The 26,799-nt window shown below is 41.6% G+C and overlaps 1 protein-coding gene across 1 annotated transcript in view; it reads left to right on the forward strand.

Moving 5' to 3' along the window:
• The window catches only part of KIF26A (kinesin family member 26A), a 110,017-nt gene that overhangs the window by 16,013 nt on the left and 67,205 nt on the right, over positions 1 to 26,799 (forward strand). Inside the window, 1 exon segment of the mRNA XM_075712661.1 lies at positions 23,429 to 23,929. Coding sequence (XP_075568776.1) covers positions 23,429 to 23,929 — 501 coding nt within the window.

Here is a 26,799-nt window from a genome sequence, read left to right on the forward strand (position 1 = left end):
GGTAGAGAGACAGTTGAGTGAGCTAATCCCTGGCAGCCAGGACATGGAGGATTTTGCTTCGCATGTGGCGAGTATGCTTAGGACAAGTGTAAACAGCATGCCAACCTCTACCCGTGTTGGCCTGTGTGTTGCGCTGAAAGAGCAGCAGAGTTGTGTTAGTGTTTTGGCCTAGATTTAGTAAAAGTGATTGCTGAGCATTTGAAAAAGGGATGTTCGGCTGACTTGGGTATTATTTGAGAAATGTTAGCCATGTTGTGGTGGCACATCAGTTTTGTGTTGAACATGCATACATGGGTTGGTTTGTATAGGGACCTGGCTGCTCCACTTGTGAGAACAAGTGCTCTGGTAACAGAGGAAATGGAGCTCAAGCTTTGATGAAAATGTCACATAATCCCCACATGCATGCCCTGATGCTGAGTGCAGCATGAGGAAGAGGGGTGTTCCCATACCGCTGCCTGGCCCTGGGCCATCTCGTCCCAAGGAAACTGTCATCAGTGACGAGAAACAAATTTGTTCTACAAAATTTGGCCTTTGAGGGATGGAGGCAACGCACAAGTGTCTTTGCCACTGTCATTTCTGGGCAATGTTGGTGCTCCTTTTCTGGTAGGTGGGCAGTAGATGGAAGGGCTTGTTTGTCCCAAATATCACTTTTAGAAGAAGTGCCTTAGCCTCAATATGAACTACAGGCGCTGCAGAGCTTTTGTAACCTATCTTGAAAACTATGCTGTGGGTGAAACACAGGCCAGCATTTGGCCTGTAACTATTTTGCCTGTAGCTTGTAATTAAATATAAAGTTAAACCCAGAATCTCCCGGTAAAATGTTCAGGTGTTAGTGTAGCATGTATAACTGTGAATGCAGAAGTGAGCTATTTTGCTGTCTTTCTCTGAAGATTTTGTTGCAAAGAAAGGCAAGTACATTTGACATTCCTCCAACAAGCTCGCACAAGGGTAATTTTGTGTGGATGATTGAGTGGCAAGGAAACACTGTAAGATATTGTCCTTTTGTGGGTTTTGTAAAGAGGAGATACAGTTGAAGTAATTTATAATATGCAGAGTCTCAGCAGTCTGCTGAGAGAGCTTCTTTCAGCAATTACCTGTAAGAATAAAATAAAAAGCATTTATTATTGATATTCACATTCCACATATTAAGAAATATTTCTTCTGATATTGTTAATTTTTTATTTGTAGGCTCCAAAGGAGTGTAGAGTAAGACAAATGTGGTTGAGGAAGAAAAATATATGAGTTAATGTATTAAGTTTACATATTTTTCATTTGATGGATTTATGGTTTTTAATTACACCTTCATGTCTTGCATTGGGATCCCTGGGGGCCCTTTCTGAATTTCATGCTTACACTCTTATAAATGTGAGATGCTTTAACCTGCCACCTTGTGCAGTCTTACTGCTGCTTGACTGACCTTTGGTAAAGTTACTTTTTATTTGGGTTTAAACTTTGAGACCTCCACAAAGAGCTAAATGATTAGAAAAATATTTGTGTGACTTAGAGAGTTTCTCAGCCTGCCATGTTGTACCTGTGAAACACAGGTTGTGAATGGTTTTCCCTGATGTTTGCATGAAAGGGTGGACTTTATGCTCAGTGTTTGCCGGTTTGATCATGAGTAGCAACACCCTGGCCTCAGCTAATGGCCTTGCTGGCTCCCAGTGGGGTGTTTGGCAGTCGAAAGTAGTCGTGTCTTTGATAATAACCCTTTGGGGAGCCATGACTGGGTTTAGGGAAGAGTATTTTCAGCAGTATGTTGTCCTGAATCTGGCTGTACATCTTTTTGCTTCTGTCTTCAGTTACATATGGCACTGGATTTTCATTTCATAACAGTTTGCATCGTGGTTCTTTTATTGGAAGTGGAATTGAAAACCTGTGTTAACAGGTGGAAAATGAAGCCTGTTGGCGCTGTGTAGTTTCAGTTGATTTACACCGGTGAAATGAAGAGGAAGCCAGACTGCAGGACTGGGTCAATGTCTGTATTCCAAATCCATCTCTCTGTCTAGGTATCCTTAGCTCTGTCTGCTTTTTCCCAGCACATCCTCTTCATTTTTCTGTTTAGTGGGAACATAATTACCTGTATATCTCTGTGTGTGTGTGTGTGGAAATAGTGCCAGGATCTGTTTGGTATAACTAAGACATAGCTTATCCAAGAGGCGAACAACCCAGGTTGACAGACTTTCCAAAAAGAAATTATTCAGACATTCCAAAAGAAATTTGTCTTGGGAGTGACACTGACTGTGAATATTCAGCCACAACTTGAGCCCCTTTTCTCAGATTTGTGTTGTATATCCTTTTATTATTCCGGTCACGGCTGCTCCTAAGCGCACGCAACTCAAGAGCAAAATAGCTCTGATTTGTGCTGTAAGAATTTAGTTGGGTTTCAGCTGCTTATTGCCAAGTCTTTTGATGACATGAAAGATATGATATATGCAGGGCTGCCTTTTCTCACCCACCCTGAGTTCTTCCCTGAGCTTTTTATTGCTGTGGGAGGGCTTCACTCTTGTAGGATCGGGTGCAATGAAAAGCATGGAGTAGATAGCAAAAGAACTGCAATGCAGAATAAACACTTGACCCTGGGAAGTGAACACAAGTGAAAACACAAAGGCGTTGTTCTCTGAGGTGATGCGTTGGAAGATCTCTACTTTTCTGTGTTTTCTTTTTGTAGTTTCCATTTTAATTCCTCTTGCTAGTCCATCTTCTTGCCACTGGAGCAACAGCCCCGTTTGCTAGTGTTGGAAAGTAGTCCAGGGCATCCCCTCCTTACTAAAGACTGTACTTCCACTTTCTTTGGAAGCAGTGAAAGGTCTGGTACAGAAGTTTGTCTCACTAAGGTAACAGTTCACCTGGATCTGAAAGAGTGAGCTGAAAAATGTCTATGATTGTTCAACAGGAAAAAATGGAGCTCCACTGGGTGAAAAATGTGCATCTTTCTGTACCTCAACAGTATTCTCTAAGTCTGTGCAAGAGCACAGAGTTAAGATAATCCTCATCTTTCAGAGGAGTTAGTTAACCCAGGAGTCTTGTAGCTCAGCTGAGTACAATACAGGAGTGACATCAGTGAGAGATTAGAATAAGCTTTGTTATCTTCAAAGACTGTTTACTTAATGGTTGGGGAATTGCTGTGTTTGTAGGTAGAGGTAGGAAATGTCCTCAGGCAGGCAGGAGCTGATAGCATTAAACAGAGCAGTAGAGTTTCTCCTCAAGCATCCTTTCATGGCTTGTGTGCTTCTCCCAGCCTGCTGGCTGCCTCTGCTTTTGTGTACACCACCTGTACGGAGGTCTTTAAGAGATTGCCAAGGTAATGTTGGATGCTAAGCACTGAACCCAAGTGTTGAAGGCTAACTCTGAAACTTAGTTCACATCGTATCAGGCCAAGATGTTTTTTGTAAGCTGGCAAGTAAAGGACACTTAATCATCCCTAATCAGAAGAACAAACATTCAGTATCCTTTAGCCAAAGACATCCTGGAGCAACTAGACCTTGAAGAAGTACTGAGAAACTGATAAAAGGGAACATCCTACCCCAGCAGGTGCTGCAGAAACTGGATGATTGCCAAAAAAACAGGGGGAAAGGTAATTCTGGCAGGGGGAGATGGCGACCACAGACTCAGTTTAGGACCAAAAAGATTTGCCCTCCCACACCCGTAAGGAGCGTGCATGCTAATTTACATAGCAAGCGAGGCTAATTAGAATATACTTGACCAATAGCAGATAAGATAGTAATTACCAACCAATCATCGTAAAAGAATGATTACTAACTCTGTAAGTTTTGTGTATAAATAAGGCACAGAACATCTCGTTTGGTGTGCTAGCTTTGTGAAATTACACTTAGCACCCATCTCTGCGCAGAAATGAAATAAAATTGGTATCTTGACTCAGCGTGTGGATTAGATTGTTGCACACTGGGTAACGAATTCCCTTTGTGAGACAACACAAACTGTATCCTTGTAGCTTTTGGGTTATTTCTTCCATGTCCTACCGACTTTGGCCCTATATAGGGTAATTATATGGACAGCCTGTAGCCTCTGGCTTGTTTTTTCATTGTTTGCCTATAATTTTCTTCCAAATTCCTGTTAATTTCCAGGGGAGATGTGCTTGCAGGGTAGCTTCAAATGAAAGCATACCCTGAGTTAGCATGTCTGCCTGTGGAATGGTGGGGAGGGAAGGGAGAAGGAAGCAGGGTGTGCTGCTTTTTAATGCTGGGCTATCAGCAGCGTGTCCTGTGGTGCGGTGTGATGAGCACGGGGTGCGTGTCATCGTGCGGCGGTGGCTCTGCTGGGAAGCACGTTCTGTCAGGGGAATGAGTCCTTCTGATAAATGTCCCCATCTGACATGCAAGTGTTGTAACAACCTGAGGAATCAACTTCTACAAATCCTGGAGCAGTGTCGCTTGTATTTTTCTTACATATATACATCTGTAAGTTTTATTTAAAATACTGGTTAGAGGTATTTTAAAATGTCAGAGTTGAGCAGTTCTACCTGCCCTTGGATATTTCAGCTATCGCTTGTAATCACATGGAAGACAGTATGTAGTTGGTTTGGGTTTTTGGAGGATTCTTGTTCAGGACTTGAATCTTTTCTGCAGAGTTCCTTTTGACAGCAGTGAAGTTACATCTAAGCTCCAATAAAAAGGACAATCTGATTTGCAGATTGCTCTGTAAAAGCTGCTATAAACTTAATTTGGAGCCCACTGGGATACATGTCCCACATGAAAATGTTTAGCTCTTCCATTTTTCTCATGAAAACATTCCTGTAAAAGTGGTCTTTAAAGCCAATTTGTGCCTCATCGGCATTTTTTTTCAAAGACAAAGCAGAGATGCGGTGTTCCAGGCAGATATACTTTTGTTCCCAGCTGTTTTGAATGCTCATTTGATGTTAAGTCTTTGTTCAGTCCAGTCCTATGTTATTAATCACTCTGGAGTAAGTAGGTATGCAGAGCTGGAGGAAATCCTGTTTTATACATTCCTATTCTAGGAGAGCCTCAGAAAGACTAACAATAATGCCGCTTGGTGAGGTAATGGGTAAACATAGTAAGAAATAAAAACGTGCTTACTCCTTACTGAAGCAGAAAAACAGCTTATGAAGCATAATGTTGTCTTTGATACGTGTAGATAATCTGACCTGCTTCAGTCTGTGGATTAAGGCATTAGCTGGGGCAGCCGAAACGGCTTCTCATAAAGAACCTGTCCCTCTGGTTGTAAAGGAGTTGTCAGCAAATGCTAACGAGAATTAAAAAGACGTAGGAGCCCAGTCATAACCCAGCGAAGTCACTTGAAAGGCTTGCCTTGACTTCAGCGGTCAAGGTTGAGTCCCACCTGAGGTGGAGGGTTGCGTTGCCTAGCTCAGCGTTATCACGAGTCCGATGTGGGTGCTGGTTCCAGTCAAGGGGGTGGTTGTCACACAGCAAAGCTCTGATGAAGCCTTGGGTTTGTACCTGTCCTCTTCACGGTCCTTTCAAGACACTGCGGGAAAGAGAAAATGGGGGCATCCCCCAGCTTCCCCTTCCCTTTGCTGAATGAGTGAAGTTTAGTAGAAGAGAAGTATTTATTTTCGAGAAGAACTGGTGTTCTTGGAGTCAAATTTCTTCATCAAGTTCTTGAGGAAGTCAGGGCTGGATTTCAAGTATGTGATCTTGGTCAGCAGATGGACAGCAGGTAGAAAAACAGGTTGAAATTTTGGTAGCAGTTTTGCGAAACTGTTGACTTTTTTTTTTTTTGAGACGAAGATGTGAAATTGTTTAATTTTTCCATCAGCCAGCTTCCATAGGAGCATGTGTGAGTACAGTGAAACGTCTCAACACCAGCCTACTCCTACTGTCTGTGCTACAGGCTTCCCTAGGGACTTACGGCAAGTCAGCTAGCATTATACTTCTAGATATACTTACCCCATTTAGCATATGCATTTTTCTCAGCATGTGATTACAGACTAGTGAGTTGCATGCATATATACCAGAGCCCTCCTGTTGGCATTTGTTATATATGCGCCGTTTTTTATGTGCATTATTCTGGTGCATATACTTCACCTGTACTTCTGTCTCTACCTTCATGTTTTTGACTGTGAAACAGCAGTGATCCCTTTTCTTTGAGTGAGTAGGCAGAGTCATACTTGTGACGCATTTTAAGACCACTTAGAAGTTATAAATTTATTTAAGTGCTTGTGATTTATCTTGTTTGCTTTATTTGATTCCTTAAATGTCAGCCACTCTGAACAGTTTCTAGGATTTTCCTCTTTTAACTGGCAAGTGTCAGCTGACGAGAAAGCAGCTGGTGTGCCGAAAGCGTCGCTCCCTTGAGAATTTGGTGTGTGATGTGACAGTTGCCCTTTCATTTTTTTCTTTTTCCCCTAAAAGTTGCTGTCTTGCCCTGTTGGTTTAATGGTGAAAGAACGCTGCAGCATGTTTAGCTGTGCAATGCCTTTCAGGTAGCGAGAGATACCTGGAGAATGAGAGAGATCCCGTGTGCATAATTGGCTGGCACTTGGTTGACCTAAGCTGACGGGTCTCTACATAGTCCTGATTCCTGCCTGCCAAAAGAGCATCTGATGCAGACAGCTGCTGGGTGTGTGACCTCTTTCGGTGCATGGGGTGTGTGTGGGCATCTGCCTTCCTATCTCTTTGGTGGGTGTGGCAACCTCCGATGCTTTCTACTCTTCTGTGCTTTTGTAGAGGACAACCCCACCAGGAGACCTTGTCCTAGGTGGAGGGAGCTGTTGGACCCCTGTGGCAGGAATAAGCTGTGATACCTGTGCTTATCTTCTGTAGAGGAGCAGATCATGGCTCCTTTATGCAAACAGTGCTTCTTTGTGGAGTATTTAGGGTAAGGGGGTGAAGGGGTGAATATGTGTTGGGCATCACAAGCTTGTAACTGCCTGGTGGAAAGTGCGAAGGGGAGGTTGCTTGAAGCATCTCTCTCTCCCAGGCCCCAATAACTGTGTTATTCGCTCCAAGATGTAGGAGGGAGGGAGACTATCCATTAACAGCTGCTTTCCAGAAACACTTGAGATCAGAGTCTAATGAGTATGTATCACCTCTAGTGTATCTTGCTTGAAACATCAGGTTATGTTGTGATGGCAGTCCTGATCATTATCTCATATTAATTTTCTAGAGCATGATGTATGTGGATACACCTACTGTGCTCAGAGATTTCACGGCAAGATTAGAGACATGTTTAGGAAATTAGTAATGAGAGAAAAACACATAATTAAAAATGATATCAGTTTGGAAGCTCCTCCATCTTCAGCCAGCTTGCTGGAAGAGAAAGGAGTCTTACACAATGCTTAGTGGTGGGAAAACGCATTTGGCTTTCTACATTTTAAACAGGAAGGAACTGTTTAAATGACAGACTTACAATAGTAATCAGGGCATTTACTTGGGAACGTTGGATCACATATTGTAGCTGCATAATGCCGAGGTAACTCAGACTGTATAAAGTTAAGACAGCTCTCATTATATTTGTTTTCTTTTAATGATGCCTTCAGACAATTTTTTTTTTTTTTTTTTTTTACTTTTTGGACCCTTTATAAAGTAATTTGGTCCTTGTACTGAAAACAGCATCCATATTTTGAGGTAGTCAGATTTACATATGCTGAATGTTGGCTGTAACATTGTGAGGTTGCACACTTAACAATTTATTTGTTTCCTGAGATACGCAGTTTTATGTGAAACATCTTAAATTCAGAGCCTGCAACAGAATTTTAGCTCTTCATCCCCAATGACCATTATAAAATTGCCATATGCCTAAAAATGTGCTCAGCACAACTGCGACTGTTCAGACTGTGAATTTCCTCTCATTTTATGATGGCATCCTTAGTTCAGAATAAAATTATTCTTCAGCAATAGGAGAAACACCATTTGGTTGTATATGGTTCATTATAAAATGCGGTAACTTTTAAGCATTTCAAACAGTACACATGCTTTATTTGAGTTTTTATGCCATTTTTCATGAACAGTTAACAGTACCTTGTTGTAATTTTTGTCATGATGTGTCCATAAACTCAATTATCTTTCTCTTTGGTCCAACTTACAAACACACAGAAAACTTAAGCAGATGTCAGAGCAATAACCAGGTGTACATTGTAGTACTTTGCAAAGTTTTAATTGCTTCAGGGATGTTTCCTAGTTAATGGATCTGTTTATTAAGTGCTTCTATCTGTTGTGTCTTGTTCAGGAGTGTACCTTACATATGGTATTTTCAGGCTGAGTCTGGCTGTTTTATCTAGTGGCAACCTTAGAGTAACCTTGCAGAGGGATGTGCTTTTTCGGTTACAAAACTGCTGAATTGCTTGTTATGTAGAGCACTGTGTAATATGCAATTTTTGGTAAAATCATTAAATGCTTTACAATTGTGAGTTTGACACAGCAGGGCCTAGACCCAGCTGGGCCTATGGATGTGACCAGTATGGAAATATTTACTTTTATTGCCTCTGTAAGCACTCTGGGGTACAGATAAGCATAGGCTGTAAAAAATGGTTTTAGTGCTGGAGCACCTCTCCAGTGAAGAAAGGCTGAGAGAGTTGGGGTTGTTTGGCGTGGAGAAGGCTCCGGGGAGACCTTATGGTGGCCTTTCAATACTTAAAGGGGGCTTATAAGAAAGACAGAGAGAGATTTTTTTACCAAGGTCTGTAGTGATAGGATGAGGGGTAATGGTTTTAAACTAAAAGAGGGTAGATTTAGACTGGATATAAGGAAGAAATTCTTTACTGTGAGGGTGGTGAGACACTGGAACAAGTTGCCCAGAGAAGTTGTGGATGTGCCATCCTTGGCAGTGTTCAAGGTCAGGTAGGATGGTGCTTTAGGCAACCTGATCTAGTTGAAGATGTCCCTGCTCGTTGCAGGGGGGTTGGAACTAGACGACCTTTAAAGGTCCCTTCCAACCCAAACTATTCTATGATCTTTGGGTGGCTGCTGATGGTGGCTGTTGGGTGTTCACCTGTGAGAGATGATGGCTGTTGTCATTTGGGAGGAGGGACAATGGGTGAGAAGGGTGTGGCCAAAATGACTCACCAAAGACCAGCAGTTCTCAGTGGTGCTTGCAGCAGGGAGCTGTTAGTTTGGTGGCCAAGGGACCCCTCGTGTCTGGGAGCTCAAGTCAGCTGCTGTGATGGAGAGTACGGGCAGCTCCCTGGTGTTCCCCGTTATGCTGACCCATGGAGAACCAGCCTTCCTGGAGAGGTGTGAGGGGAGGCACAGTCTCTCCTGGCAGCCACTTTGGGGTCTGTGCTGTTGTGTGTGGAACGGGGAGATGTGGACGCAGTCTGAGGATGTCTCCAGTTGCCCTGTGCTTACTGCCCAGAAGCAACTGCATGGCGAGAAAAGGAGACCCTTGTTTCATGGTCCTGTGCAATACTGCAGATTTGTACGCAGACCAGGCCATGGAGCCAGGACTGCGTCTTTTATGAGCAATATTATGTATTGATGGAACAAAGGGAGAGAAAATCTTTTCCCAGGGATTAAATAATTTCTTCCTTGATGAAACGACCCAACATCTGGCTCTTGTGTTGCATGTATTTTGTCATGTAGATGTAACAGTTTGCTTTGTTCCTGGCAGTAATGTTAACTTATTAGTGTATGAAGCTTTTTCCAGGTCAGTGGAAAACTGCATATAAATCTTTATTACATGTACTTGATTGTCTTTAACTCTTTAGAAGATATAATTAGCATCCAGTAATCATATTGCAGTGCTGTTTCTGTGATTACGCTGGTAGTTAGTGTGCAGTGCAATTCTGGTTTTATAGACTGGAGCTAATGTTAGCTTGATTAAAATAAAAGATAAACATTGGCCTGTGTTGTAGGCCAGTTAATTTTCTCACCTTTCTGCTGCCCAGTTTCATTGCCTCCTGCAGTTCTGAGATGTGACCACCTGTCACTGAGTGGCTTCTGATTAAAAAGCCACGATTTTTAATACATGGTGCTTCAGGTTGAAGTGGAGCCACTTTTGGTAACGGTGTCTGTGATGGGAGGGAAGAAGTGGATCGTGGCAGGGTCTTCAAGGACAGTGACTTGGCAGAGCACTAGTGCCTAGAAATGTTTTGATCCTATTGTAATGAATAGCTGCTAGTTCCTGTTGTTGTTTCTGTTTTGATTGAGTGCCCAGCTGGTGTATGGTGGAGATAGGATGTTGGGGCAGGGAAAGGAAGTAACTGTCAAAAGTGCATCTCCCTTAGGAAAGCAAGAATGTGGAGGCACGGTAGAATTGGGGTTTAAATAGCACTTATTTTTCCTTGGTTTTCGTAGTGCACTGAGTGTATGCTATTTTCCACATGCTGGGTAATGGAAAGTTGGCCCCAGAGGAAGTCGCTTTGTAAGTCAAGTTTGGGATTATAAAATCAATCACTGTTGGGTCACTAATTGGTGTGGAAGATGGGAATTTCCTATACAGTATGATAAGTTTATTGGTTTTCTGGCAGTGTGCGCGCAGTGAGCTCTTTAGCCAACGATATTCTTTCCTGGTTCTGTTGTTAACTCAGGAAAAGCATCAGGTCATTTACAGCTACACCCAAATCACTGGTTTGTTTCTGAGTAGTAAGGGGAGGGCAGAGGGAGTTTGATGTCATGTAGAATCAACATGTGTTTTATGAAGTTTGTTTTCATCTCTTTGTGGCATAATAGTGAAACTTGGCAGCCACATGGGAATCGTGAAGGTTGATTGCTCTTGGTGTTAAGCATCTCGCATCTCTGAGTTTATATCAACACAAGCCTTCTTCCAGCAGCAGCATCTGGCTCATTGGCAAGATCTGTGGACAGTTGTTCTGATCGCTCTGGAGATGCCTCTGGCTGTCATGTGGCTGCTGCCTTGGCTGTGTTGCTTTGTTATTCTAGCTGGTCCCATTTTCATTTATTTATATTTTGGCTTACCTTTGATTCTGATGAATTGCTCCTGAGATTGTGGTCTTGAATAAATCTTGCTCAGCTTCCTCATGCAGGGACTTCCATGAGATGCTGATGTTAATTTATTTCAGTGACTATTTGCTGATGGGAGCTGGAGCAATAACATCCCAGTCTGTGCCTCCTGTGCAGGTTTTCCCTGTGAACCACAGCATCAGTCTTGTGAAGTAAAACACACATCTTTGAGCATATCCTGCATAATGGGTTTCTCCGAGACTAGAGCTGCAGGTGTAAATCAAATATTACCAGTACACAGTCAGTGTCTGGGATAGTGCTGAGAGTCCCGGAGTCAACCACTTGGATTTCTCAAGTTGACCATAGGGAGTAAAGTTTCTGGCCCAGGAGCAAAGAACAGTGTGTGTCAGCTCTGGATTTATGTCACCTAAAGTGTTTTCCCTGTCTGTTTGATTTTATGTTTTTTCTTCATATACCTTGTACTTTAAAAACATGATTCTTTCAGAAGTATTGTGGCTTTGGAAGACACGTGGGCTCAAATAAAAGTGAATGTTTCTTAAAATACTGAAGCATCATCTATTTTCATTAAACAAGCCTATCAGGGTCACTGCCTCTTCTAGTTGTAATTAGCAGGGCTGTGATGTGCAGAAGGCCGGACAAGATGGTTATCTTCACTGGCCTTTAACTCTAATGATCTGTAGAATGGCTTCAGCACTGTCTACAATGGGAGCTGTTTGACAAGCTGTCAGATTTTATAAGGATGTTAGCAAGGCATGGTTACACACAGTTTTCTGGTTTTAAATGTGCATTTACATCTGTAATAATAATAATAATAAGGCAACTTGGGTAACGTGTATTTTTTTTAGTGGTTTCCTACAAACTTGACATAACATTATCTACTGCCACAAAACTTCATTTTAAAATGGTGGGGGAAATTTGCACACTATGATGTAACTTAACTCATCACCCAACAACTACAAACATGCATTTCATGGGCCTTTTATGAAATGGAGAGGCAGGTTGGTGAAAGAGTTTATTGCTGATTTGATGTTAGGAGCAGGGATGCTTGAACTTAGAGGAGGAAATACTGACTTTGCATTCCGTATGAATGTTTCCGCAGATTTCTTTAGAGCCCAGGTCTCGCTCTGGGGCTGTAATTTTGCTTCTTAAAAGAACCCTTTCCTCCTCTGTACTTGGCCTTTTCCAGCAGGTGATGAGGCAGCTTCTTTTCCAAGGTCCCAGAACACAAATGAAAATAAAAACATCCTTTTATGTAGCACCTTCAACTGAATGGAAACATAAATGCATCCTATGATGTTAGGCATTGTCTACGTTTGTGGAATTTCTACAGAAGCAATGTTAGATACTGTAAATGTTTAAGAGCCCTGTAAGTGTGACTGGTAGGATGAGCTAGAGCCTTTCATCTCTCAGTTGCTGGTTTGGATAGGATCTGGCCTGAAGGGTTTTGAAAGTTGTTGCCAGGTATTTGATTGCTTCTGTGTCTCAGGAGCTAAGGCTTTCCCCGCGCCCCCCCCCCCCCCCCCCTTTTTTTTTTTTTCTCCTGAGGAGCCTGAAAGAGTTTACAGAGGTATTTTAGCCAGCCATCTGTGGGCATGTATGTGTGTTATAGGCAGATACAAGCTCACTCTGCCTGTGTGTTTAATGTGTTCATATCCAATGTTGTAGCAGAGTTTATAAAACCTATTAACATGGCTTTCAAGATGCTCTGACCATGGGTGGAGTGGGTTTTTGTCTGCCTGTGGGCATAACCACATTGATTTATGTTTGTAGAAGAGAGACCTTAGGCAAAGGGAGTTGCTCCTCTTTGATTACACCAGCCCTTTGGATAGGGAGAGGTTGCACAGCTTGCAGGTTTCATAGGACCACTGCAGGGCTTCTCACCATTGCTGCCATAAGGATTACAGGTGGGTATTAATCACAGGACTGTAGTTGTTCTGCACACATAAGTGTGATTTTCTGGGCTGACAAAGGAGAGTGGGTTAAAAAAGGCAATCCTTGCTTGTTATTTAGGTCGCATGGAAAATGTACAATGTATTTTGGTGCCCAGTCAGGTATTTTAAGGATTCAAGGTTGGATACATGCTTTATTGTTCACAATACAGTATAGCCATTGAAAGGCTTGTTACAAGACTGTACGATCAAAGGGTAGCAGCCAACTTGCAAAAAGTGGTAGTCTCCTGGGAAGCCAGAGTACGCTCATGCAAAGCAGCTGATTGATCTGACATAGGACTATTAGAAATAAGTTGTTTTGTAGATAAGGATTATCTAATACTGTTCAGGTAATGGCTGTTGAAGACCAACGTGATCAACAAAAACAGCAACAAGAGTATCTTACTACTACTACTACTATTGTTCTTGCTATGTTTCTATGTAGTGTCTTACTATGACACTGCTACTGGTGCATGGTCCATGATGTTGTGGTGCTGGGTGCTTAACTTCTCATCTAAAGAAACTGTTGAAATAGGAGAAGTCTGTAAGTCAGTTATAGCCGTAGAGCACACCGGGCTATTTTAAGTTTTCAGGAGCTCTTTAAGTAACTAGTCTTATTGCTCTGTGTTCAGTGTATATATTTACGTTTTTGGTATTTCTGTCCATCTGTCATTTGTGTGGGTGTCTGGGGAAAACCATACCTTTTTTTTTAATGATTATTTGTTACTCCTGAAAACCTGATAGAAATGTCTCAGGGTCAGAGGAACAACAGGTTTACTGAGAAAATTTTTTTGAAGATGCTGTGAAATGTGTTGATGGCAGGCCTGTTAGAAAAATCTGGACAGATACGCCTGCAGATAGCTGTGGATTAATCTTTCTCATGCTGTCCTGTTACAGACATTTCTGGTGTACCATCAGAAACCCTGAGCTGTCTTCCATTTGTAATCTGGAATGGCTAGTTTGTGTTCCTTCACAGCTCCTTGTAGTGGGATTTGCGTTGCAATGAGTTTTTTTTTTTTTGAACCTTTGAAAGGAGATAGTCTAGTTACTGTAATGCAACTAGTACTCTCTGGTGTCGGGATTCCTCCCCCCCTCCTCTCCCCCTTCTCATTTCTGAGATTTTAACCAGTCTTGATCATTGTGTTTATTTCCAGAATGTTACGGACAGGCAGGAGTGGCTGGACTTACACCATCTAATTTAGGCATCTCATTTGGATTCCTCAAATTATCCCCTGAACCTGTAGGGAATGTAATGTAACAGTTCTGTACTTTTTATCTGTAAGGGTAGAATGAAAGTGGAATATATATGTAGTATAGTTAATGATAAAGAATGTTTTGGGTATCATGGTGATGGGCTGTGAGTATTTGGCAAAAGAAGAATTATTCAAGGCAATACAGAGGGTCACAACTAGGACAAGAGGCATGGAATTAATAGAGGAATGATTCAAGTTGGAAAACTTGCTGTGAGCAAGGTAGCATAGGTTACTGAATAGTCATCTAAGGAGAATAGTATTTTGAAGTCTATATTCCTTATATGTCTGTGGCACTTGAAGCCAAGCAATAAGTCTGTCTACAGATGCGTTACTTGTCTTTCCAAAACCAGGATCATAAGGACGTAGGGCTGGAAAAGGATCTTCAGATCTTTAAAAAGTATTCCCGCTTCCTCCACTGAAATGGGATCACCTATCTCTTGATCATCTCCCATGGATGTTCCTCACCTGCTCTTCAGAACCTGTCACAAAGGAATGAGATTTCTCAAGATCATTCTGTAGCACTTGGCAGTATTCACTCACCTGTGACAGTTTTTCTTAAGGTGTCTTTGCTGAAAAGTAGCATGATTTCTTATTTTCCTTTCCCAGGTGGATATGGAAAGTAATTGCTCACCAGTCTCTTTGTAGCTACTTTTTGTGTACTGGAGGACCCTGCTCAGTTTTCTGTCTTCTAAACTAAATAGACCACATTCCTTTGAACTTCCCACAACATTCTTGTTTTCTAAACTGCTTTTTGTCCTATAGACACTCCTCAAATGGTCTGTCTCCATCTGCTGTTTATATGGCTGAGATCATACTTCACCCTAATGAGATTCCGTAGGAGGATCGTTTGATTCTTTGGGCAATGTCCCCCACCTGTATATGTCCCTTAGGATCCGCATATTTATCTTTTCTTTCTAATGCAAGATGGGGCCAGCAGAATGAGGTCAATTACTTCTACGCACCAGCATCTTAACTGAAACCAAGGGACAGCCATGGACCTTACTTCCATCCAAGTCCAGAGATACTGGAGGTGCCAGGACCCCACTTTCCAACAGGTAGCTGACGTCAAATTTGTGAATTTACTTGCTGAAGTACCTCTGCTGAGGAGTGGCATTAAACCACCCAAGAATCCATTTTAAAGAGCTGCTGTGGGATGAAGAGATGGGAGAGGGAGGTGGTGTCTCACACGTGTGCCACCTAGTAAGCAAAGGAACTAGAGCAGATTCTTCAGGCAGTGTGTGGCCTGCTTCTGGGTGAGGAGTTAGAAATATACTTCATCATTCATTTTCTATTCATCCCTGCTTAGAGGTGGATTGTTTCCTTCTTTTTTTCTTGATTAAGTCCAAGCAAGGAGAAAAAGGAAAAACCTCTAACCCACTACAGTACTGCTTAAATTCAGATGTAAACCCCAAACTTTTCAGCCAACAAGTTGTTTTTTGGTGAAGCAGTTAAGCCGAGGCAGTGGCACTTTAATTAAGATGAAGAATAAGTGTAATCCACTTTGTTTCTGGAGAGAGACTGCCTGTGTGCTAACTGTCCACTATATGTAGCAATTTGTAGTTTGCAAGAGGAGTGCACGATGGGCAGCCCTTCGGTTGTGAAAGCTAAATCGTTTCCGTACAGTCCTCAAGTATTCATTTACCAAACAAATAATTGATAAAATGAGCAAGTGAAAGAGACACTAAGAGGGTGTGATCCAATGCCAAGCACTGGTTTTCATAGTTGATTTTAAATCTACATTATGCTAATGACGTTCATTTGGAAAATGTGTCCACTCCCTAACTTCTGCTTGCTGAGCGTTCTTTTAATTGGATTCAGATGGTTGGACTGAAACAGTTGTAGGATTTGTATACAGATGTCCTGAGTGCTCCAAGCACTTTTTTTTCTTATCCAGTTTTTCTAAGCCAGAGTTGCTTTCACTGCGGCTGGTGGCCAGACGTTCTGAACTCTCTCATTAAGATCTGTCTGATACAAATGGGTATGGTTCTACTGGGACAAATGCAGTTACGATCACTTAAACATGCTGAAGATCTCATCTGGGGCATTATTCCTGTCCTAGTCCACTGGGCTGTCTGGGCTGGGTTGCTGGTCTCTGTCCCGAGTTCATCAGCGAAGGAGTCCATCTCACAAGGCTTACCATTGCAATTTGTCATTCTGAAAACATGGGCTGTTGCCTAAATAACTGTAATAGTGGAAACATCCTTTTGTTTCCAATACAATGGTATTACAAGTTGATGTTTCTGAGGCATTTTGACAAGACAAGAGTGTTTTCTGTGTAGTGGGTGCTGCTCTCTGATTTTCATCCTGATGCTGAAATTCAGAGTTATCCAAGCAGCCTGATTGAACTCAAACTGTATGTGGAGTAGGTAGCATTCAGTGTGATGAAGGTATTGGAGAGCATTGGTTCCCCGAGTAGTCATTCTAACACTTGTCATAAGCATTCAGTTTGCTTTTAAGAGGGAGGAGAAGTTGTGACTTTTTATGCAGTCTGATAGGCAGAGTTTCTATAACTTGATTTACCATGCTCGTAGGCTAATCAAAATTTACTCCTTGGTTTCAAGGAAGAACTAATTAAGGATGGAAAGCTATTATCTTTTAAATAAAAGTGTCTAACTTCTATCAAAAGTTTTTGTCTGAATTTCTGAAAGGCAGCCTCATGTAAGTGGCTGTTTCTGAAAGTAACAGTCAAATAAAGGCTTTTCAGACACCAGAGTATTGTGTGGTGATGAGTATGCAACTATTTCCCCTGGTGGGTTGTTTTTTTTTTTTGCTGCTGCTCAAAATGATGATACTTTGATGAAGGTTAAAAAAACAAAAGAGAGAAACAAAAACAGAGTGTTGGAAGACTGTGTTTTCATCTGCACAAAATCAGTACTGAATTTGCATTGTGAAGTTACAGTAAGCCACAGACCCAAGAGGGAAAATTAAAGGATTACTTAAACCCAACAATAAACATGCAAATTAAAAGTCATCATTTTTAAATGAAGTCATACACTATTAAAAATAAGCACAAAATTACATACTAGTTTGGATGTGTAGTTTATAGAATACACCAAATGCTAAAATTGAATGAAATTAAGAAAAACATTTTCCAAAGGCAAGTAAAATATCTGTTTAATTAGATCGTAAAGAAAGGAGATTAAAAGTAATATTTTGTGATACAGTAATTACTGTTTTTCAGAAGTAGTCAGGTTCCTGTGTGTTGATCTAAATTTAACTGTGATAGCAGATCTCTTTGCGGTCTTTTGTTTTGTTTGTGTCTTTAATTATTTTAAATCGCAACCACTACCTTTATTTTGTTTCCTTTGCGCTAAACGCACTGCGTGGCTGTTTGCTCCGATACTCTGCCAGCTCACGAACACAAATCTGGGAGATCAGCTCGCACCCTCTGGTTCTGCGAGGTTAAAAGCCAAATCATTGCAGGGGACTATACAGCAAGATAACAGGAAAGGCGGCTGAAACCATTGGGAGGTGGGTTGAGGTGCTGATGGGAGCCTGAGATGTAAATAAACCAGATTGCTCTCATTTCCTCTTTCCACTGTATTATGCATTCCAATAGCACTATTCATCTTTATGACAGACACCTATTGCTTTAACTTTACTGTGGGCCACTGAAGTACATTAAAGTGGGCAGGAAATGGAAATAAATAGAGTTCAGAGGAGGCTGCAGGATAGCTAAACACGCTGCAGTAATTTTTAGTGTGGGGTCATGCGTTTTTTAGCAGATTTATCGTATTGCTTGACTTTTGTTAGAAAGATGGACGCTGTTTAAAGGAGATGCAGGATCTTGTAAGAAAGAAAACGTGCTCAGATTTTTTTTCAAACTCTTTGGGATGCCAGAGATGAAAAGAAATTGGATTGCGTCTCAGCTGGGTAGAGCCAGTGGGATATGTCTGTGTGCAGTACCTGAGGTTGTGGTTAGAAACAGAATAATGGGACTGGAGATTTGAAGAAATCCTGCTAGCGGACAGCATGGGAGGAGCACCACAGTCCATTGGTTTAAATTGTTCTTCTGCCTAAAGGTAGTGAGACATTCAGGTAGAGAGGCTGGCTGGAATTTGGCTTTAAAAATGCATCTATCTGTTTTTTAATGCATGTGCATTTTGCTCACTTTGGAAAGGTGGCTTGCTTTTGTGCTTATTCAGAGGGCTGTTTTCAAGGACAGCAAAGTTACACTGCAAGTTCCAGATACCCTTAACCCTCAGGAGATGGGACTTCTGGTGAATTCTGTTTTTGTGAAAGCTCTGCGTGTTTGTTTTTCCTTGATTGTTTATATTCCGATAAGATTAGGTCAGTAAATGAGTGAATTCACCACATGAGTTACTTGAAGACTTACAGCTCATATTTTCAATCTCTTGAGATAGTCAGCTACTTGGAAACTTTTCTTTAAAAAAAAAAAAAACGTAACCATTAGCGTTCTTTTTTCCCTTGACTACATTGAGCACTCTCTGGTTTTGCTGAGTATAGTGTTCTCTCTCTCTTTTTCTGGCAATGACTGCTATATAGTTGAAAGCAAGCATTAGCCTTCAAAGTATTTGTCAATATAGAAGATATTAGTGGGTATTTCACAATGTCATGTAAGATAAAAACTAATTTGTAAGCAGCACGGCAGAAATCTGGAAAGACAATTAATACAAAAAAAATCATTAACATCGATTCTTTTGCACTGGGAAAGTACATTCCTTTCTCCCAAAGCATCCTTTAAAAAATGTTGTTTACCTAGGTCTGTATTTAAGTATATATTTCAGTGTGACATTCAGTGATTCTTCTCCTTTCTTTTTAATTATCTTTATATCAAGAATTTAATTTAATTCAGAATACTGCTCCAGATACACTTGCGTTGCAGAAACTAGTGCCAGGCAGAATTGCAGGTAATTACTGAGGACGGTTGTTGGCAATTTGACTTTTCATCATTTGTTCGTCATCGTTTGTTCGCACTCTGTGGATAGTTCCTTGCTGAAAGGATTAGGTTACAGATGGGTGGGTATTACTTCAGGGACTTCTTAAGTGAGAATCCAGATGCTTTTCTGCGTCCTCTCCTCTTGCTTAGTTTGTGAGTTACAAGTCAGTAGCTGCAGGTAAGACTTCAAGCTTGTATCTTTGTTTCTCTTTTGCAGTGGAAAAGCTCTCTATTACTCCTTGTTAACTAAACAAGTGATCTAACTGCAAACTTTAAATACTTGGAAAATTACAGATTGAGCTAAAATGTCAAGAGAGTCTAATTTTTTAAGTGCAGTGTCACTGACAGACTGCTTCGATTTTCAAAAAAGTTCAGCTTCAGCAAGGTTATTTGGTGTTGCATGCTTTTGAAAACTTGGCTATGATTTTGGTGCCTAAGCTGTAGATCCTGGTTGCTTTGAGTATGTCTGTAGTTGCAAGGGCAGTGGTCTCAGGCCCGTAGTATTTTACAGTTGTGAGATACGGGTTTTGTTTCTGTGCCCCACATGCAGCACACTGGTGTCACCTGCATAGCTAAACCTGCTTGGTCCTTGCTGGATTTCCTGGGGAGGCAATGCAGCAGTTGAGGTATACATCAGAGAGGGAAGCGCGAATTAAAATCATGGAGTCATAGAAATGGCTATTTCATTCTTTCTGTTGTATGTTGCTGGGTGTGTTTGCAAATCTGAGCTTGTTTTCCCTACTCCTGGTTTCAGAGATAAAGCCTGAAGACAAACTCCAGGCTAAATGCAGCTGGTATTGCACTAAATGCGTGTTTTGCCATGTGTTCTAGTGGGAGTGCAATCTTGGTTTCCCGAGTTTGCCATCCTGCCTGGTTGAGCTTAGAAGGACTTGCAGACCATGCCCGTGTGCTCTTCCTCATGTGGGCAATTTGCACGTGTGTGTTCAATCTCGCAGCAGCAGTTTGCAAGCTTGCTTGTGTCTGTAAGAACTGCTTGCTGAAAAACAGTGGTAAATTCGCGTATTTCAGAGAATTCTTCCTTATATGAGGACATATAATTATCCCATGCCTTGACCTCGCTGGGGACTGCTGGGCTCCCCAGTGCAGTTGTCCCTAGTGGGACCATTTATTTTACCCTTCTAACATTCTGTGATGTTTGAATATCTAAAATTTGTATGCAGAAGTTAACAAGCTGAGACTGAAATTAGGGTTTTGGTTTCTGTAGTGGGAGGGGAAGCTGTGAACGTTAGAGCATCATGGTATTTTGCTTATCCTGCTTGTTCAGAATGTTAAGAACAGCATTTGGAAAGTAGGTGTGACAAAGACAGCATAGTTTATTTATGCTGTGCAGGAAAAAAGGAGTCACCTTCTTTGTAGCACAGCAGACTAAATTGGTTCTGGAGCACTGTTTGGACTAGAAGCTTGTATGTTGTATGTTTAATTTTTGTGCCAATCCCCCCAGCAACTTGCACACTGTCTTTGTCTGTCTTGCCTCTCTGCTGGCGGAGCCGTAACAAGGATGGCTTTAACTGCTTCCTCTCCTCCCACGTGTGTGTCTAACACATTTGGTCATTCAGGTTTTATTTCTTCCCTCTGTAAAACATGACAGTGTAACTTCCACCCCAGCCTTGTTAGGGCGCAAGCTGCCGAAGCGGGGGCTCCCCGGGAACAGGCATTGTCACCAGGTAGTGAAACCGCTTTAATGGGGCTGGCTTAACTTTTAAGTTATGGTTAATGTTTTTAACAGCAACTTGTGTTTCCTCTGCCCTTCACGCCCAACCGTTAGCCAGGTGTTTTTGTTGCACAGAGTGGAAAAATAAAAGTAATCTAACCGTACAGCTGGACCCTCGGTGAGGTGCTGGGGGAGGATGGCCCCACATGCAAACTGGGGATCACAGAGGCTGGATGAGTGGGTTAAAAGGCTCCTTGTAAATGCTTGGCAAAATACAAGCACTGGAAATGAGATGGCGCTTTTTTAAAAACTATAAATAAATTAGAAGATTTAACTTTGGCATACCGTATGCTTATATGGTTTGCTCTGTCATTTTCTAAATAAATCAAATTAATTTTTTTTTTTTGTTCCCCCCTTTAATATGGCATCCACTTGCTTTCCTTGTAACTGCAAGACGGGCTTGACTCCGATCTGCCCTACACTGTAAACTGTGTTTATGGAGCTAGAATTGGGGTCATTAATTTTCTTTACATCAAAAGAAGTTGTTTCTTTTAAATGGGAAGCCTGTTTCACCTAGTAATTCGCTTTAATTGCTTATTTGAAACTTTTGACATTTGATAGCAATTTTAAACATTGCCAGATGAGGCTCATGCAGTCGGGAGCTGCAGGTGCTTCCTTGTGTGCCCAACTCGGATCAAAGGAGCAAGCCCAGGGATGTGCCTGGCCACGGACGGGACACCCGGTGCTGGAAGGTGCTGTTTTCTGGGGCTGTTTGAATAGATGCTGTGTGTCAGCCTCGGCAAGAATTTGCTCAGAGGGCTTTCCCTTTGGAAAGGTTCCTGCGGAGCGCCGTGCTGTTTGTTTTTCTTGGGAGATAGACTGCGTGGCCTTTGTTTTGCCTAAGGCTTAACAGTGCTCAGAGCACTGAGCTTTATATTTTTTAAGTCTAACCAATAGCGCTTTCTGCTGAAGGGTTAGAAAAAAGTTTCTAAAATATTAATTAGTTTTTTTCCTGACTAATATCTGTTAATTTAATATTACAATCTTCTGGGAGGTTTGCTCTTGAGGGTAAGCAAATGGTGCGACTTCAAAGGCATTTTTACCAGGATCTAAACCTCAATAAAGAGAAAAGAGACAAAAATGAAACAGTGTCTTTCATTTGATTTTGTAAACTGGTTCACTACTGTGAATGCAATTTATTGTTCAGTCAGCAGCAGGAGTAGCTTTCCTTAGCCTGAGAAGTACCTTTTTTTTTTTAAGTCAGTAAATAAACAATAATTTAGATTACTGCGGAAAAAGCAACTTTTGTTAATGGCTTTTGGCTTGCAGAATGATGTGATGCTAGATATACTCACAATGGTTTCTATCAACACCATACTGTGTCTTGTGAGATAGATTAAAAGCTATTGCAGGGGTAGTCCAGAAGCTGAAAATGAGATAAATTTTGTGCCACTGCTGCGGAAGTTAGGCAGTGTTTTAGGACTTTCTGAATTTAGAGCAAAGGGAAGTAGCACAGTTGAAAGAGAATAATGAGCAAAGCCAAAGTGCCAGTGCCAAGACTTCTTAAAAGAGTTTTATTGATGTGTGTTGTAATTAAAACCAGAATTAGTTAGTTTTCTAATAGACATTCATTTCCTAGAGAGCAATTGCAGCTTGGCATAAAGTAGTACATTTTTAAAAATGACTACTGATCTGGGGATACCCCCAGCATATGTTGGATGGCTGACTTACTAGCTGTGTGTGCCCTCATTATTAACAAGCAAATTAAATATTTTCACTTAAAATAATTATACAAATAAACCTTTGGCTGCACTGTGATTTCATTAAAACCTTAATTGTTTAGAGAGCTCAACGACAGCGTGTGAAGTTGGGTCAGTTTTACTGCACGGCATTACTCTTGATAGCAGGTTTACAACAGGGCTGGATTTAATCTCTTGACTAATCTTTACAGTAGCAAGCTTGGGATGGGAAGGTGTTTGTGTATTTCAGGAGATAGGTAACTCTATCTCTGAACTGGAAACAGAGCTGGGTTTTAAAAAGTCTGGGCAGCCTTAAAATGAACTAGCAAGGGGGAGGGGAGGAAAAATTGCTCTGTGGAAACAAAATAGGTGTTGCTTTTAAATGAGCTGCTTAGTGTGCACATTGTTACACCTTCACACATGGCTGTAGGCTCAAATCTATTTCTCATCAAAGCAACTGTAGCGTAAGGGAATATTGCGACCATCTGGGTTGCAAAGATCAGAAATAACGGTCCTCGCTAGCAGAGGAGCCAGCTGTGGGCAGCACCATGTAAACTGTTTTTTATGCCACTTGATTAATCATTTCTGAGGGTGAGGACAACAAAACATTTACCAGGTCATGCACTAATTTTTTTAAATACTCTAAAGTCTAATTTTCCTGGGTTTAAGGTGGTGGTATGCCTTTGAAGCGCATTATGATATTTGTGGGGTCAGCATCTCAACTAGTGTTGTTCCTGAGCATGGGAAACATAGGCATGTTAGATGTCTCCAAAGGAGAGTTAATTAGAAGAAGGAGTAGTTATCAAGTATACCGCAGCTCCACTGTTTAATTCTGATGGTAATTTTCATGCTGGGTCTCATACAAATGAATTCACTTACGGTTTATTAATCTGCTGTGACCTGCAAGTCTTTCAGGGTATTCGGGGGAAAAAAAGCTGAGAGTTACCAGAACAGATTTAAAGTACTTCCATAGGTGGGAGAGCAAATCACAGAGAAGTCTTGTGTTTTTCTTTCTTTTTACCTTTCTGCATTGTTTTAACTCAGTGTGTTTTCTTTCTGCCTTCCCCCCTTCTGTAGGACCCACGATTATCAGCTTTAATTTTTGACAAGCTTCAAGTGCCTGACTATTTACAGAAAAACAGGAATGAAGGAGAGAGCAGATGCGAAACTTGTGCTACTCACTTGAATCAGCTGAAGCAGGAAGCCATTCAGATGATGCACACCCTCAATCAAGCCAGCTACCCAGAGATGCCCGACCTTCCGCCCAGCGCTGGGGCAGTGACCAGCATGGTACCCAAGATGGTCACGGTCTCTTCCCAGAGGGACCTGCCGCTCATTGCTGGGCAGGTGGGCCGGCAGCCTGGAAAGTCACCGAATCTCTTCTCTGGGGCAGAGAGGAAGAAGGGACTTGGATGGTCTCAAGGCGCGGGCAGTTTTCCGAACTCCAGCGTTCAAGTCACGGTGGCTCCCAGCGGGCTCAGCGGTGCCCTGAGCTCGGTCACCATCCAAGCTCAGCAGTACCTCGAGGGCATGTGGAGTATCTCCAGGGTGAACAGCTTCCTGCCTCAGGCTTGTCTAGTAAGTAGTGAAAATTCAGATGCTTGAGTTTTGTTTACGTGTGTGTGGATATACAGAGAGATAAAGATAAAATTTGAGATGTGTACATATTTATCTTAGAGAGGATCAGCTAATGGTATTCGAAACCATGTTTCAAGAGCTGAAGAGCTGAAAAAGAGCTTTGAACAATGTTCTGTCAGATGTCACAAGGAATTTGCTTTCTTTTCTCAGACGGTGAGATCCTTTCCTCAGATGTTTTTACACCTATTTTAACTTCATGTATGCAGGTGATGTTACTTGGCTGTCACATACCTGGTGACCCCTTTAGAAAAAACATAAAAGGCCAAGTTTGTCACACATGAAACTCTAGGAGCTTCATGGGATTATATCAAAGATGAACTTGACCCTCAAGTCTAGCGCTGAACTTCTAAGGCTGTGTTCAGTTCAGCAGATCCTGTTGATAGACTGTTGCTGGAGAGCATTAATCTTCAGGTTAGATGTGCTGCAAAACAGTTTGCTGTAAAGGAGGATGTTCAGAAGGTTGCTTCAGAGCCACAGGCCTGTAAATACCATTGCACTTGGATTGTAAGCATTGATGTTGATTTCCTGTATTCTGTGTATATTTTAAGAACTCTTGTGGGAAATGAAAAGGCTGTATAGAGGTGCATGTTCACTTTAAAAGTAAGTTCATTACAGATTTGTGACTATGTATGGAACCATGCTAAGAAGGATATAGTGACTGATTTTGACTAAGATTTATTCCTAAACCATTTTCCCATGGTAGTGAACAGGGGAGTGTGAGTAATAATGAAAAGTGTACGAATAGAAGTTGTGGTTTTCACTTAAAGGTGTTGTAGGAGATCTTGCAAGACAAGGTATGTTGGTGCTAGGCAGCTTTAAATTTAACATAATGCCTTATGTGCTGTTGTATATAAACACTACCTAATATTGCTTGGTAGCTTCAGCTGGTTGAGCTCCAAGATCATCAGAGATAAATATTTAAGAGTGCTGCTGTATAACATTACTTTCACAGGGTGGCTGTTGTGTTTCTTTCCAGAAGAGGCTTGGAGACGTGATTCCTCCCTCCCATACTTCTCTCTCATATGGGACTTTGTGAATGGACACAGATCCCACCTCTTATGGGTCCCCATTTAAATCAAGTGAATCTTCACTGATGTCAGATTGCTCTCTGATCATTTGACCATGAGAAAAGGGAAAAAAATGGCCCGTTCAGCTCTTCATAGTTTATGAGGAACTGCTGCTATGAGTGCTTTTCTCTAAAATGCTGCTCCATGCATTAGGGATCAATTTGGCCAATGTAAGGCATATGATGTTACTTTTTAATTATCTTTTAAATTCCATGTATATCATGGAAATGTAGAAAAAAATGGGAAAGCTGCGGGGTTAAGAAGCCCGCACTCTCCGGAAGCCAAAGAGTTCCGTTTCTCTGCTCATTCCGTGTCTGCCCTTATTCTTGTCTTAAATAATTCACTAACAGCCAGCTCCAGATTTCTTCCTGCTTAACCATGCTAACTGATAGATGTGGTTTTCCCTAACCACTGCATTAGTCTAAGATAAAAGTGAGTTGCCTCATTTAACCCCTCTGAAGGAAAAATGTGTATAATGCAACAGAGCTTAAGTGTGTTCTAGAAATGTGCAAAGAAACTCAGTAGCCTGGAAAACAGTGACCTTTAATGAAAGGACAAACAGTGTTAGACTGTGAGTGTTGGAGGCTGCTTGGATGTGGTCCAGTCATCTGCAAGGACAGTTTAGATTTAGAAGCAGTTTTTGGAGAGAAGCTAGGTTTCAGTTGTTTTCTCTCTCTTTTTTTTTTAAATTTTTTTTTAATTCATTTAAGCCCAAATGACTCTGTTGTGCATCTCTGCCCAGACTGTGCTTTCTGTGTCTGAATTCTCCTACTGCCTTTTGTATTATTAAGAGCCTGTGTCTGATGAAGCTGTTTGGGTGGGTGAGGCAGAAGGTGCTTCCCCTAAGCTTTTCCCCAGAGGAATCACAGGTGTTGGAGGAAATAGGAAGGATCACAGGGTTTTCAGGAAGTGGCTACTCTAGCCCTTGCCTAGGACAGCATCCACTGCAGCTCATTCTTGTCCAATGCTCATCTCACCTCATCTTACAATTTTGCAAAGACTGGGATTCCCCGACTTCTATCGATTGTCAAGTCTGAACTTCCTTTCCCATTAGAAAAGTTTTATTTATTTATTTATTGTTTGATTTTGGCTATTCTTTCCTGAAGTTGGAGACAGGGTTTAGGTTAAAGATTAAGCCAGGAGACAGCTGTGGATATACATACTTTTTGGAGATGTCTGTCTTTAGTAACCTTTACCATCTTCTGGTGGGGTGAAGCTGGCCTAGCTAGAGGAATTCTGGAGCAAGAAGAATTGCAGTAGAAAGGACAGAATTGAATGTATTACTTATTATGTGTAATGTGACAGCATAATGGTATCTACAGCCCCATCTAGGCAAGATACCACACAAATACAGAAGAAGAAGATGGTCCCTTCCCCTGGGAGTTTACATTTTCAGTAGTGATGTGAGTTATTTTGACCACTCTGTAAATACCCCCGTTTCACTCGGAATCTGTAATTTTGCTTTGTTTTCTTACCAAAGGGTTGTTCTTGAAACAAGTGCTGAACTCCCTGGTAGGAAACTGTCATCCAAGCGCTTTACATCTCAGTGATTTAACTTGGTGCTCCGTCCAAAGTGAACATGATTAGTTTTCTAGATGGGAAGACAGGCAGAGATAAAGGCTGGGGTTCATCTCAACTATTTTTAGCTGCCAGAAAGACAGGTGTCTATTCTAAGCTAATTACTGAGGCTTCCTTTATAGTTGCAGGAGAGCAATAGGCACCTCTAAGAGGTGCTTTGTCCTT

The sequence above is a fragment of the Pelecanus crispus genome, chromosome 6 (assembly GCF_030463565.1).
Source record: "Pelecanus crispus isolate bPelCri1 chromosome 6, bPelCri1.pri, whole genome shotgun sequence".
Classification (NCBI taxonomy): Eukaryota; Metazoa; Chordata; class Aves; order Pelecaniformes; family Pelecanidae; genus Pelecanus; species Pelecanus crispus.